At 37.0% G+C, this 15,768-nt stretch overlaps 1 protein-coding gene across 16 annotated transcripts in view; it reads left to right on the top strand.

The window, feature by feature from the left end:
- Positions 1-15,768, top strand: part of LOC123766774 (E3 SUMO-protein ligase RanBP2) — a 69,215-nt gene that overhangs the window by 24,798 nt on the left and 28,649 nt on the right. For 11 of the 16 annotated variants that reach the window (XM_069307592.1, XM_069307588.1, XM_045756134.2 and 8 more), the window contains exons 20-31: positions 1,207-1,428; positions 5,766-5,953; positions 6,772-6,903; positions 7,434-7,526; positions 8,657-8,797; positions 10,557-10,785; positions 12,340-12,468; positions 12,641-13,009; positions 13,525-13,649; positions 14,638-14,782; positions 15,150-15,277; positions 15,582-15,764. In XM_069307592.1, coding sequence (XP_069163693.1) covers positions 1,207-1,428; positions 5,766-5,953; positions 6,772-6,903; positions 7,434-7,526; positions 8,657-8,797; positions 10,557-10,785; positions 12,340-12,468; positions 12,641-13,009; positions 13,525-13,649; positions 14,638-14,782; positions 15,150-15,277; positions 15,582-15,764 — 2,084 coding nt within the window. The remainder of the gene's footprint in view (positions 1-1,206; positions 1,429-5,765; positions 5,954-6,771; positions 6,904-7,433; positions 7,527-8,656; positions 8,798-10,556; positions 10,786-12,339; positions 12,469-12,640; positions 13,010-13,524; positions 13,650-14,637; positions 14,783-15,149; positions 15,278-15,581; positions 15,765-15,768) is intronic. The other 5 variants (XM_069307589.1, XM_069307598.1, XM_069307591.1 and 2 more) reach the window with 1 other exon arrangement.

A 15,768-nucleotide genomic window follows, 5' to 3' on the forward strand; every position in this document is an offset into this window, starting at 1 on the left:
CCTGTGTGCTAAAAATGACTTCAATAATATAATTATACCTAAGAGCCCCTTGCAAGCAAATAAACTGATCATTGGAATGCTTTGGATGCTATCCTTGTTAATTGTCTGGTAATGCACTACTATATTTGTTTAAATTATACTTCTGGCAAGATGATAATTATTCGCCACTGCTTTACATTTTTGTTTATACTGTAACCTGCAATGAAGACTTTGTATAGCTGCAGACGATAAGTCACAATAACATGGCTGAAGATATGAAGACTAAACCGCACACCAGAAGGTGAAGAAACGACAATGTTTCGGTCCGTCCTGGACCATTGCCAAGCCACAATCGACTTGATAAGGGTCCAGGATGGACCGAAACATCGTTGTCTCCTCAACTTTTGGTGTGTGGTTTAGTCTTCACACCTCTTGTGCTGCAGAAGGGATCTATTAGGAGGCACACAGGAGATAAAAGTTAGCTCGCAGCATTTTATTTTGACACTAGCAATTTAGAAATGCTATAATATGCAGGCGATGAGTCATTGTTGCTGAAGATATGATGTCCAAAGTATGCATCGGAAAATGAAGAAATGAGGAGTTGCAATCGGTCTTTGACCATTATCATGACTATAAATAGTCCAAGATGGATCGAAATTTTGTTTCTTTTTTTTTCTGATGTGTGGTTTGGACATAAAGTGCTATGGTATTACTGGCTATATCGCATCCAATTATTCATTATCTAACAGCCCTGGGGAAGTATTCGTGCTGTATTGTTGGTGTAATGATAGTTAAAATTTGTTATACTATGTTACCAAGTTGTGGGTTAACAAGTACCTTGTAAGGAGTGTTAGCTCAAACATTGGGAATAAATAGCTTGGCAGTGATAATTGTGTAGGTGATGAAGGCTTTGGTGGTAGCTTAGTAAATTTGCCCATTATTTGTGTTAAGAGTAGAGAGTCTGTTTACTGTCAGACTAAAATAGATTTCAAACACTAAATAATGTCACGAATATTCCACCCTAAACACTGGCTAGTGTTTGCATTGCATTAAAAAAACATGCTTATCAAAGTTTCTAAGATTTGTTTACATTTTTGATGCTGTTATATTTTGATCATTTAATTATTTTAGACAAACGTAGTTTTTAGACATGAATAACATTAGGTATTTCGAACTAAGTGAAATTTTTTCTTGCTACTTGCACCGTGCCAACCACCATAACACTAGGAGAGTCGCTGTCCCATACCCTCCCCTGCTCCACCACTGCCGGTCTCCTGGCCAATGTGCCTCCCCCACTCTACTCGGCGGTTACTCCTGACTCGTCCCCAGTACGTGGCGAGTCTCACATCCAATCACTGTCGACGGTGATGTCAACAGAAGGCTTGTCATCTGCAGCTAACAGTTTGATAGCTCCGACTGCTGCATCCAGTTCACAGGATAGCTCTCTTAGTATGTCTGTTTCTGTTTGAGTGTCCTAATTTGCTTACTTTTTTTTTATACAGTAATATTTTTATATTTTTTTTGCTTTTAGGGTTGCTTTTGCATGGCTGATACCCGAGTCTCTTTTGCACATTTAGTTGTCCTTCTTGTGTACAATACTCGATTTACTTTTGTTCTTGTCTCCGATACTCTTTAGTATTGCTGTAGTGTTACATTATTTGTTGCAAGTTTTTGTATTTGACAGAACAGTAGTGTATTTAAGTGCTCAAGCATCTGATCCATGTTGGTGTAAGTGAATTTAATAATGGTTCTCTATATTAATTCTTGGTTTGACAAATGTACTAAAGCTTGCATAAGGGAACCTTCATTAATATTTTTTGGTGTTTTTGGGGTTAGCCACTGCCAACATCTTCACTTGACAGTAGCCAAATTACGATATAAGTATCCTTTAGATAATTTAAGTGGTCCTTTGGGGAAAAATATCCAAACTTTTAATGACATGGGAAGTATTTGGGTAAAATTATGCATAGCATCAGCTCCCATTTATGTCATGAGTTCACAGAATAATAGTTCTGATTAAAGATCCTATACTTTGACATTTATGGAGGAAACCCTTAACTGGCCATTTTTGTGTTTTCCTTTTAATGTCTACATATAATGTTGAGCAGGAAAACAGTACAGTACATTTATGGATGTAGGGGAAGGAGAACATGGCAAGCTAATTTTAAGAATTTCTGCTGAGGATTGTGAAAGCTACGGGATACCCCTGAAAATAGATAAGCAATTTAATGGTTAGATTAAGAGATTTACAGAAGTTTTGTGATATAAGTGAATTATTTATTTTAAAGATTCATTTATTAGTACAGTGATTAGGTGAAAGAAATGTAGGTTGAATTCGTAGATGGTGTCGGGGAGTTGTGACAAGTGTTGTACATAATGTTTAAATGGCTATAATTTGCTGAAGATTAACAACAACAATGACTTGGACAGTGCATACATTTAGTACTGAGTATGCAGTGTCCTATCATTCTCATTTGTTGCATTGAGCAAATGCTTCGATTATTTTAAATTTATATTTAAAACACACAAATCATAAATATTAACATCTTGTGTTAATCCAATGTAAAAAAAAAAATTTACCCTCAAATCATGGTATTGTAAAAAATAAACATTTACTTGTCACTCATTTTCCTTGACAGGATACTTGTCATTGATTATTTTAGTTGTACGTAAAGGTGATTTCCTGAAAAGCTGAGAAAAAGAAAAGGTACTTCATGTCAAATTAAATGGTGTATTGATTTCATTTTGTAAGTACAGTACAGTAGTTATTTTTATTTATTTTTTTAATTCAATAGACATACTTTACTTGTGCAGTTGAATGGCATCTTTGACAATATATACTGTACTCTGTATTGCTTCCCTGGTTGGCTTTTATTTATTTTTGTTATCAAAGCTTATCGTGTAGTTTGATTTGCTGGCTTCACTGGTCGTAAGCATGTTTTTACATTTGATTTGTGTATAGATTTTAATTGTGGTGTCTATTTCTTCTTTCATTACACAGATTTGGTGAACCTGTGTAATAACTTGCATTAACTAATATTGTGTGGGGAAAATTAACATTACATTCTGAAGCAAAGATTTACAAGCACTTCTATTACTAGTATGTAAACAAAATTGTCATACTGCATATATTGATAAATGCAGTTTGGAGTGTATTGAAATTGGTTTGGAATATATTTTATTATTTAGGTATCCCTTGTGAATTTAATGGTGTTTGTGAACTATATCTAAAGGGTAAGAACCATGAGGAGCATCTTGAAACCAAGCAAGCAGATCTGCACCTCCTTGATTCTTGAAGATTCTCCAAGTAATCTCATTTATAATTGGTTCATTTGGAAAGTTTGCTGTAGTAATGATTTTGTATACATTAGTGCAATTACAATTAACTTTGTGGCACCATCATTTTCTCTTGTACCAAAACAGATTGTAACACGGGTTTGGGGTTCCTCTCTCTACTTCTCTACCTTCTACTCCCTCTACCCGTATTCTTACTTTTTATTCTCTACCAAGGGACTCCAAAACTTTTACCAAAGCCAACTCCACGCCACGTGGTCCTAAGACGATTGACCGACTTAGGATTCTACACCCAGTATGACGTGACCTAAGCTCTGAGCAAAACCCTAGAGTCGCCTCTACGCTGCCACCACCAGACCAGTAATACAAGAGCAATGATCGAGGTCTGGATCGATCACGCTAATTAATCAACCTAGGGGCTTGATCCCCACTATATACGATGACCTTGAGTGTGGAATAAATTACACGGTAATGATAATTCCGATTCGATGTTAGAATCGGCGCCCAATCCAACTTTACCTCGTGTGGACCACGTGACCAGGACAAGTTTACACATAAAACACATGGAAACAATAAAAATGCAAATTCTTAACTTAATTAATTTATTAAAAGAAAACTAAAACAAAAATCTAAATATGTTCACTCCCTGTCACTTTAACACTCCCTACTTGACCTGAATGGCAAATGAGACTATTTCTATACATAACCATAGCAACTATACCTCTATGTTTTCCAGCTAAGATGTTGGGCTGGTCTCGGGGAGAGGTAAGATGTTTGACCTCTCCCAGCTGCTTCCGTGACCACACTGATTTGTCCTCGTCTGGCCTAGCCCAGACTAGAACATTGTATCCTTCCGCCTAGTCAAAGTTTTACCAAGTTACTAGCCAGGTTTAAGTTATAACAATTAACCTCTGTTGTACTTAATTGATCCAGACTGGTTGAATTATTTTACTGAATTAAATTACAAACATCTAACGGCAGAGCTGTTCCCGATCCCCAAAATGGTTAATTGAACTTTGAGAAATACTAGACATGTCAACCCTGCTGACCTATGACCGCCGGTCACTCCGCCTTAAAAGTTAGATCTGATTCGTGACGTCACTGATGGTGACTTAAACTCAATAATTAGAATACTCTTGATATTGTATCCAGTACTATTATACAATACAATTTTAATGCAAAATGAATAAAGGCTAATTTTCTCTAAATTACTGAATACTATAGGATGGTTCATTATACGCAGCTATGAACAAAGATGCCCGCCATTTGTGACTCAGACCTGCTAATTCCCAGGGGACTGGGCGTTGTTGAGAGGTCAGGTCCCTACTCGAACTTCTGGAACCTTCTGGAATAATTCTTACAACAGCCTAGTTTGTTACAAGATACTACATGTAAAAGGCAGTCAAATTGCACTTTAGAAAAAAACGTAAAAGATTACAAGTACGATATGAACAACCGACAAGGGCCGTGATGAAGTATCATGTTCACCGTGATATAATCATGTTTGAAGACGCTAATTTTAAAGGACACAATAAATTGTCCATATGAAGTGCAAGGAAGAAGATAGGTTGTACGGCAAGAACCTTTCCAACGAGATGGGAAATCAACTGTACTTAAGAGACTGGTGCAGTTTAGTTTAGAATATTGTTGCTCATTAACAGCCCCATTCAAAGCTGGTGAAGTTGCTGAGCTGAAAAATGTAAAGAACTTTTATTACTATTTAAACCATTTAGTAAAACATAAATTATTTGGATCACTTTAAATACCTCTCTGTACTCTTTAGAGTGCATTTGAGAGAGACAGTAATTTACACTTAACAAATATTGGAGGGGACTGATTCAATTTTCCACATGGAAATTATAAAATAGTTTTTTTTAACAGTAAAGGTGCAATGGGAGAGTGGAGGAAAAAAAACCATGCCAGGATAATTTAGTTTTGCCATAGGGGAGCCGGTCAGCCGAGCGGACAGCACGCTGGTCTTGTGATCCTGTGGTCCTGGGTTCGATCCCAGGTGCCGGCGAGAAACAATGGGCAGAGTTTCTTTCACCCTATGCCCCTGTTACCTAGCAGTAAAATAGGTACCTGGGTGTTAGTCAGCTGTCACGAGCTGCTTCCTGGGGGTGGAGGCCTGGTCGAGGGGACACTAAAAAGCCCCGAAATCATCTCAAGATAATCTTAAGATAGGGTCAAAGATGACAGGGGAAAAAAGGGGCTACCAGCAATGCCACATGCTGTTTGTGAACACTTTAGCCACATATCTCAAAATGCCTTTTACTGTAAATCTGTGCCATCGCAGCCACTGCAAACCATTATCTCCCATGCTGCCATCACTGCCTCCGCATGTCATCGCTTCATGCTGCCGCCACTGTCTCCGCATGCCATCAGTTCTTGTTACGCCACCATGTCTGTCTTAAAGTACTGTATGTAGATTCAGAGATGCCTTTTCAGTTGCCCACATTCAAATAAAAGATAACAAAGTTATAACTTCCCAGGTTTTATGGGGGCGTTCAAGTCTCCTGGAGGGTTGAATGAGCAAAAGATGACACCCATCAAGAGTAAGGAGACGGCAGATGATGATGATCGTTATGTGGAAGATGATCATGATCCGTGCCCAGATTTTAAACCAGTTGTTCCTCTGCCAGAAAAGGTGGAAGTTCTAACAGGAGAGGAAGATGAAAAGGTTAGTTTTGTGTGCGTGTGTAATTATATATATAATATGCATGGATGCCAACCCACCGCACCATGAAAGCTTGACTCAGGATAGTAATGAGGTTTTTGTGCTATGTTATAGTAGCATGCTATAAATAATGTTGCAAAATCTGTTTCAGTCTATCTGAAAACATCACATCTTTTATTACACGGTCAAATTAGGGCTCTTAATTGTATAGTGATTATCACGCTCATAGGCTAGAGGCTCTGAATTACTCGTGTACAGAGTGCAGTGATTCGACCCATTTCTTCACGTTGCACTTTGTGCATCCGGCAGTAATTCTTAGGCCTGGTGTGAAAACAATTGGCGAATGCTAGCTGAGGGGAGAAAATGGCAATGAATAACAATAGTTCTAGGCCTAAATTCAAACTTATTTTGTAAATACTGTATCTGGATTAATTCACCACAAAAATAACCTTATGGTAAAGAATTGTTAAAATTTGGATTATCATTATATACAAACATTATATACAAACACGTTTTCACTAGCTTAATCTTAAATTTCACATTCACATAGTATTTTCATTATATGTAATAAATATGCAAAAATAATTTTTCTACATTGGTCTGAATGACATTATTGATTGAAAGTTATATTGTATTAGTTTCCTTGTGTTTCCTATCACATCTGAAAAGATTGTACTCTGAGATCCATATTTCACCATCATGGTAGTCCTTTGTGTGGACTACCTATGATATGGCATTATATGATATGGCTTTGTTGGCAAAGCATTTTTATTATACCTCGAACACACTGCTGATGGACATGTGATTGATGCATTTTGCAGGTGTTGTTCGAGGAGCGAGCCAAGCTCTTCAGGTTCTTGGAAAAGGAATGGCGGGAGCGTGGCACTGGTGTGATGAAGCTGTTGCACAACCCGTCTCAGGGATCTGTGAGGGTGTTGATGAGGAGAGACCAGGTAGGTCACATGCCACTTGGCAAGATGCTCCCGACTCTTAAGAAATGTTTTGGCATCTTATGAGGACATTTAAAAGTAAAATTATGCTTTAAGTACGAATTAGTTTAGTGGTTTTGCAATGAAATCCATCTGGGCTGTTTCAAAGTACAGTGCTTTAATTGCTGAATGAGTGATAACAAATAAGTACTAATGACCTTTACAAAATGTGATAATGATGTATCAGATTTAAATTTATATAAGTTAAGAGGTGTCTGCAGTCGTGAAGTGATGTGGTGCTGCTTGCCAGGCAGATGGAGTTTCTTACTGGTTCATTTATAGTAATTATATAGTGATTCATAAGGCAAGAAATAAATTTGTTACTCTTACAGAAAATGGTTGTTAATAAATGGTTTGTACATGTAAGGAAAACTTGCCACAGATGACAATAATGTGTATTTATATAATGAATAATATAGATGACAATTATAAATTAGTAAAAAATAATTTTTAGTAAAATATCTGAATAACTTTTGATGGTTGCATCTTTCCAGACACACAAGATTTGTGCCAATCATCTGGTGACAGCAAATATTGATCTCCAGCCTTTAAAGAACATAGATAAAGCTTGGATCTGGGCTGCACAGGTAAGCATTTCATTATATTATAGTAGACACATAGCCTTGCAGTATTACATATTATATACATATATATGTATATAAAGGTTAAAATAATGTTTGAAATTTGTGGCTCAATAAATAAATTGTGCAATATTTTGAGTATTGGAGAAGGCTATGTTTATTATTATTATTATTAGAAGCGCACAGAAATCACATTAACGTGATGGATATCAATGAGAAAATCCACAAGAGCTATGGGTGGGCACGAACCTATTACACAAGTGGGTACAGGAGTAGATGGCGTCTGACTTTCATCAGCAGGCTTAGAGCTTCTGCTTCCCATAGCTCAACATAAATCTTATCCTTGTAACCTACCCTGGAACACAGTTCACCAATTGATTTACATCCAGGTCCCCAACTACTACTGGGTGATTAGGTAAGGAGTCAACTCAGTCAACTCTTCCTGTCCAGGGCCCAAATCCCACCAGTGGTTTACAAAGCAAAGCAAGCAACTATTAATGAATGTGGAAGTTGGCGAGCGCCAAGCAGATTCACACTATCCTGAAAGATTTATTTCCATGAATTTATTGGCACTTACTTTTTACTATCAAGAGGGGTAATAAATCAATGAAGAATTTGCCTTGCTTATCTTTATTGCTCCTTCCTTCCCCATCTTCATCTTCTGCCTCCCCCATCTTTATTTCATCTTCCAACCTCCCCACATCTCTACCCACTTCCTCTACATTTTTTCTCTTGTTCGTTAGTTCCACTGAACAAATGGAATGAAATAGAGGAAAGACGGTTAATTAACGATGACCAACAACTCTGAAGATGGAGAAATGACAACGTTTTGGTCCATCCTGGACCATTATCAAGTATTATGACAATAACTTGATAATGGTCCAGGATGAACCAAAGTGTCATCACTTTACCTCTTCTGAGTTGTTTTGGTAATCGTTTGTTCAGCCATCTTGTTGGGATTTGTCGACTGCATATGTTAATCGACACTTCACATATAGATCATAATAATGCCATGCCACTGATAACAAAGCCCTAAAGGACTGAATTGAGCCTGGTACTTTTAAAGTGCTTAGTGTCCTTTCAGTAACTGCTTCTGATCACAGAAAACATACCGTACTTATGTTTACAATTTTCAGGATTTTGCCGATGAGGAACTTAGAATGGAAAAGTTCTGCTGCCGATTCAAGACTTTAGAAATTGCTTCCAGTTTCAAAGAGGCCTTCATGAAAGCTAAAGCCATTGCCAAGAAAAAAGAGGAAGAAAATAAAATGCAACAGGTAAGGTTTTACATTATGACAATTTCTATTATAAACTCTGTGCATTGTCTTATAATAGTTTGAGAAATTGAGTGAAATGTTTGAATTAACAAATGAAGGCTTACATTTTATTATTGTACATAGTGCCTCAAGTTTTATGCTTGATGAATTATTCGGTGGAGCAGAACAGTTATTTGCAAAGCAACATCATGCCACATTGTTTGCTTTCAAGTACAAATTTAGTGTTAATCTACCTAAAATTCCGATAGCAATTGCATGAGGCTACCACAACTCGATTTGGAAATTACTTGGGTCAGGCTGCACCTTGCTTGTGATAACAAAATAGTGGCCACTAGAGCATGGCCTTAAATAAACCTTAGATATGAATCTTTGTACTTTTATATGCTTGTCTCGGTTGGCAAGTTGTGCAGTAAATTGATCAGTATCATTTGGCTGTTATGGTGACAGCAAAAGGATATTAATCATGCTTGCTCGCCTGAAATTGTTCATTCACATAAGTTCACAGCTTGCCTTCTTTAGAGTCAAGCTGAGGTAGTTGGAGTAGGAGCTGCGTTTCCACAGGAACAGAGAATCCCAGAGCCTCTACCCCACTTGTACATTACTTCTTGACTGTGGCGAGAGTCCCCAAGGAGCCCGTCATCACTTATTATTATTATTTGATTATTTAACTATCCGAGAAATTAATAATTTTAGACAAGCGGATTTCAGAAGTGAAAGGGCTTTCCTACATTAATTCTAAAATGTCAACTGATTTAATGGGGAAGGTGACACATAAGATAAATCCTTTTCAAGATTTATGCAAATTGCGTTGAACAATTCTTCCCACATGGGAAGGAAGAAAAAACAGGCTAATCCTTCACTGCACTGTGCTGGGAAGAGAACTGCACAGAACATGAAAGGCACAGGGAAAATATGACTTGAGAAACACTGGTAATTTATATAAACTAGGTACGTGTAGCGGAGAGGCATGTCCAAAGAGCTAGATTTTCATATACTTTGATATATTGTCTTCCTGCCCCCTGCTTACCTTGGAGAGCATCCGATTTGAATACCTCGATTGCAGTATAATTTATTAATAAGATGTAGTTTTTGAGCTAATGAGCATAGCTCATTAGCAAGACACAAGCATGTCTTGTAATACTGGTACCACTTCCTTGATCCACTTGAAGAGCTGTTACATGAAAGCTGTTTTTGTCTGTTGACACAGATGCCAGCGCATGCCTGGTATTTTTTTAACACCTTCCTTAATCACAAAAGCTTATAGGAAAATTGTTTACCTTCACAGTTCTTATGAAAGTGGAGAAGTCAAATTTTGAAAGCCAGTTGGTTAAGGTACCAGTGTTAAGGAATAAGTAAGACAGAAAATCATTGTTGGTGCTACAAAGGCTGGCAAATTTGAGAGATGTACATTATTGAGGATGTAAATGAATGGGAAGTGTGTATGTGGCCCCCTATTGAAACTACCTGGGTGTTGTCAGAGAGTATTAACTTGGTAGCATACATGGTGAATAAAGAGGATGAGCACATATTGACGACAGAGTAGAGGTAGAAACTAGCGAGATTTGGTTGCTATTTTGCAGGAACTGAATGTTGAGAAAACGTCTAACAACAATACCTGCTTTATAATTTTATTTTTGGTGGTTATAAAAAAGTTATCTACATTCGTAGGGTATAGTTATCTACTCTATACAACTATAGTATGGTATATAAATCCTTAATTGTTATGAGTTTTGCTTTATTGATTTAACTTGTCCTTCAGGATGCAAATGCAGTACCCAAGGAAGCAAGTGATGAGACAACACCTGCAGCAGCAGCAACAAAACCCACTTCACTAGCAGATATGTTTAAACCATCTGCAGGATCCTGGAGCTGTTCAACCTGCCTAGTGTCCAACACTCAAGAGAAGACAAAATGTGCGGCTTGTGAAACACCCAATCCCAATGCACCTAAATCAGAGGAACCACTTCCTGAGGCCCAAACACAGTTTGGTAAGATATCAACAAAATACACTATTCACTGAATAGCCTGCATGTATGCTCTAATCCTTGGCCCTTAGGGTTTCTATTTTCCACCCTTCACCCCCAAATATATATATATTTATATAACAAAGTTGAGTTAATTATTAGTTATCCCAGGTACTTGAAATTATCTTTGGTTTTGTTATATTTTTAATGCCAGTTTCTATTCAGTATCTCTGTTGGCCCATTGTGCTTATATGAAATATTAAATATCTAAATTCGATTGCAAGTAGTTGCTATTTAAAGAGCAATTTTGTTATATATATACTTATGAGCCTCATTGTATGGTATTCAATTTATCTTATGATCTTAAAGGCGAGGTTAGTTTCGGTAATAGGCAGTTAATCTTTTATTTATTTATTTGGAAACTGAGGAGAGTTTTACTTTCATGTTCTATGATACTAAAATGCATCGTCTGATTGATATTCATAAACAGTCTTGATACCGATTGATATTCATCCCCATTGTGCATTATCTGTTAGTTTGTTTTTGCTTTCATTAGCAAACATTTTGACACCAAATTTATAGCTATAACCCAACAAATAACTGAGGAAACTTACTGGTTGTAAACATTTTTCACATCGCTGAGGCAGGAATGTTTATATTCAGAAATGCACAGTGGAGCTCGACTGTTTAAAGTGTAGATGCTTAAATATCAATGACTATGGAGTGTGAGATCTTGCTACTTGTACATAATGCAGTTTTAAATCTCTTGATGGTTCAGGTCTGATGGTCAAGGCCTACTCTATTTTGAAGTTGAGAATGGAAGTGGCATCAACAACCACTTTTGATGTGTTCCACTTTCTGACCAACAATGCGTAGGATTAGTGTACTAAATCTTATTTAGACTCGCTTGCAATTACTTTTGTTGAACTTTGTTTGAAGTGGCTACACTTATTTTTTATGTCTATTCCCCTCAGTATCATGTAGGTTTTTTAAATTCCTTTTTGTATTGTATATTGTTGTATATTCTAGTACTAATCAAATATAAACTGCAAAAGTTGTCCATAACAGAAGGGTAGGATGGGTAGACATGGTGTGTGAGAGGAAGCTGGAATTGAATGCAAACAATACAGAGGCTGTAGTAAGGTAGAGGGAATGTTTCTCTGTAATGTGAGATAATGGGCGTCTCACTATTCACCTGGTCCATTGGACCTATTTACCTGTAGTCTAGAGGGAATTTTAAGTAGAAACTAAACACTTGAAAAATAAATACTGCAGATGGGGGATGTATCTAGCTGCTTCTGCAAGAGATATTTTCTTCGGGATATTTAATATCTTAAGCTGTAAATATATATTTAGTCATTGGCTTTGCAATTGAATGGATACTCCGGAACAATTGGTTGCTTGGATTGATGTTGGGTCTTGTGAAGTTGGGCAGCATTGAGCATTGTTTGAGGGGCAAGAAGTACCTGTCTTAACATTAGCATTGATTTATCATAAGGTGCACATGCACTTTCTTGTTACTTTATAAACTCTTCATTATGATCAAAGTTTGACCATCTTTTTCTGCATACTTTTCAGCATCTTTCAAGTTTTCTCCATCAAGTAGGAATGGGGGTGCCTCAGCTTTAACCAGCGGCTTCAAATTTGTTGCGTCACCCTTGTCCTCGAATGTAACGAGCACCCCAACTACCACTTCATCGTCAATATGTATGTTACTAATCATTTGATGTATTTACTTGTGAAACATTCTGACACTTTTGAAAGTGAAATACAATATTACCAGTTTTGGTGTTTAAGTGTAAATAATTTATAGTTTAATTATAATAATCTAAAGTCTTTCAATCAGTTGATAATTTGTGTATCATATTGTTTTCTGCAGTTGCATTCAAATTTGGGCTTGGCACAACTACAACCAGCACCCCGACAGCCAGCATAATCTCTAATACAACTCCGGTTACCTCGGTTGAGCCAACTTGCGCCACAGGTGCTTCACTAGCTGCCGTGACTACGCCCGATACATCCAAGGATGGTAGCAAGCTTACTTTCCATGGCTTTACCTTCACCACCAGCCCATCATTCAAACCAGAGAAGGTAGAAGAGGCTCAACAGAAGCCTCCAGAGGATGAGAAGAAGAAAGATTCCATATTTGCTGGGTTTTCATTTGGTTCAAGTGCAGTTAATTCTGCAACCACAGGTTTTGCCTTCAGTGCTCCTAAAGCTGAAGCTAGAAAGGAAGGAGATAAGACTGGTGAGTAATGAGTGAAAGATAAGGAATGAATTACAAATTATCTTGGATTGTAACTTTTTCACTGGGTATTTGATAAGCACTTTTAAGGAGGGTTAAGTGTGTTGTTTGAAAGATTAAGATTCTTTCAAGTTGAGTAAACTTATGAATTAATGTTAAAGAATAAGGTAGATTCTAGAGAAGGTGTTTGGAGGTGGCAGTGGTAGAATTCATACGATAATACCATCTAGAGGTATTATCACCAGTCTGATAGACTAGTGATACCTCCCTCAATTGATTAAATTCAGGACATATTTTGTTTTTATGTATTTGCTTTTTATTCTTAATTTATTTGCTTGTTTTGTGCCAAGATACAAAACTCAGAAAAATTGTATTCATAAAAGTGCAAGGTCAATACAAGTATGTTCATTTCTGCAACTACTTTCTGTAATGTTTTCTTATTTTCTGCACTTGTAATTTATCAGGGTAGACCTTTGGATGTAATGTGCACTATTGTTCATAATTGCATGATATTTCAGATGGCAGTGCAACTAGTGGAGGCCTATTTGGCAATTCTGCATCTGGAACAATGCTATCCTTCGCAGGTCTGGCCAGCAACACTACTTCACCCTCCAACTTGTTCACTACTAAGAACACACAAGCCGTGAGTTACACATGTTCATTTAAATGGAGCTGGTAACAAGTGAAATGTTGTCTTGCTTTACATTATTTCCATTTTAATTTAAGACAAATAATCCCATTTGTATTATTCTTGTGGGTGTGGCATTACAGTAAATGGAATATTGAATGTATTGATAAATATTGTTAATGTATTACAATACAATGCTAGTATTGAAGCATAAAAGATTGAGGGAAGGCAGTATGGGGGAGTTGGCGGGAAATCAACCCGTCCTCTTAAAAATGTCAATTTTGGCTGGTATGCGCGCTATGGCCAAATTTGGACGTAATTTGAAATGAAATACTCACAAAGTGATGTACTGTTCCGTTTTTTGTTTGAGTCGTCCGGCTTATTCGGCAAGCTTAGAAAAGGATTCTTTCAATTAACGTTTTTCATACCATTTTGAAACTGCATTTCCTGCCCACCTAACCTATCAGAGGACCCTTAACTTACTGTTGGAAAAAAAAAAATCCCAAATTTATATATTTTTTTTTTTTTTCTAGTTAGGTCCATATTCGGCCATACGGGCAAACGGCCAAAAGCGACGGTTTTTTTTTTAAGAGGACAGGTTGGGGAAATATGTCCGAGATGAACAAGAAAAGTTTTGTAATCGGTGAGGGTAGCAAACAAATTAAAAACTTGCATGAAGTTATTAAAGAAACCTAGATTTGTAGTTTAAGAGCAAGCATGATTACATTAGAATGTTGGTGTATGAAAGCTCTATGTACAAGAGGTCTGTCAGGGCTGTACATCTATTTATCACTTCATAATTGCAGCTTAGTACACCCTTCTCTGGGAGAATAGATTACTCTAACAGGGTAATAATTATTATTAGAATAATATGTATTATGAGCTCAATGTTTACTTTTTTGTTTTCAATGGGTTAAGCATTAAGTAGGTGAAGTTCCAACTTTGTAGAAGTTTCATGTAGCCATCTATAATTTGCAAAACATTGATTTTTTTCTCTCTGCAGATGGAACCAAAAGCACTTTTTGGAGGTGGCTCTTTAGGGGTGAAGTCACCATCTAAGGATGATGAAGACAAGGTAGATGAGTATGAACCCCAGGTGGACTTCCAGCCAGTGATCCCTATGCCTGATCTAGTTGAAATCAAGACTGGTAAGTCACTTGCTCTGTGGCTGATGAGTAGGCTAAAGATGTATGCTACATAAATATTTAAGTCTTCAAGATTCATTTTAACTAAATGAATTGGCCATAATACTAGATAATACAAAATATTGCAAAATACCATACATAGCCACGCAAGTTAAATCACCCAATTTGCTTACTAATCTCTTTCAATTTAGTTGAACTTGGCTTTCAAGTTAGTTAATTGTATTTAGTGCTCCTGTTGTACCTAATCTATGAATAAAGGACTACCTATGAAGGACATTACAATCTTCCCAGGCATATGCATACTTTGTAATTGATGCTAAGGAAGCACTCCTAGATTTCTTTAGTTAATAATTTGCAACTTATCTTGCAGGTGAGGAAGAGGAGGAGAAGTTGTTCTGTGAGCGAGCCAAGTTATACAGGTTCGAAAATGAGTCCAAGGAATGGAAAGAACGGGGTGTTGGAGATCTCAAGATATTAAAAAGTATTTCCTCTGGAAAGGTTAGTCAGAAGTTAATTTTTTTTTTACTGAAATTATTGAGGTCTGGCTAATAGGAAAGATTGCATTGCAAATGTCATTTGATATCCTTAAGGCCTTAAATGTATTACTATTTAGTTCTTTTCCTGGCAGATGCCTTCAAAGTCACTGTGAAATGTGGTAGAGATAATGGAGAGTTGTTAGGCTAATATATTGAAGTACATTACTGTAATACTCGACTTTCTCTTCATGGCAAGATGATCAAGAATTCTACAGCCAGCCAGATACAGATAAAGTATACCTAAGAAATTGTTTTTTGTTTTTTAGGTGCGCATTTTGATGCGTCGAGAACAAATTCTTAAGGTATGCGCTAATCATTTCCTGACACCAGAAATGAGGCTTTCACCAATGTTGACATCAGATAAGGCCTGGGTGTGGGCTACACATGACTTTGCTGATGAAGAAATGAAGGAAGAAAAGTTTGCAGCCAGGTTCAAAACACATGAATTAGTGA

Source organism: Procambarus clarkii, chromosome 60 (assembly GCF_040958095.1).
Source record: "Procambarus clarkii isolate CNS0578487 chromosome 60, FALCON_Pclarkii_2.0, whole genome shotgun sequence".
Taxonomy (NCBI): Eukaryota; Metazoa; Arthropoda; class Malacostraca; order Decapoda; family Cambaridae; genus Procambarus; species Procambarus clarkii.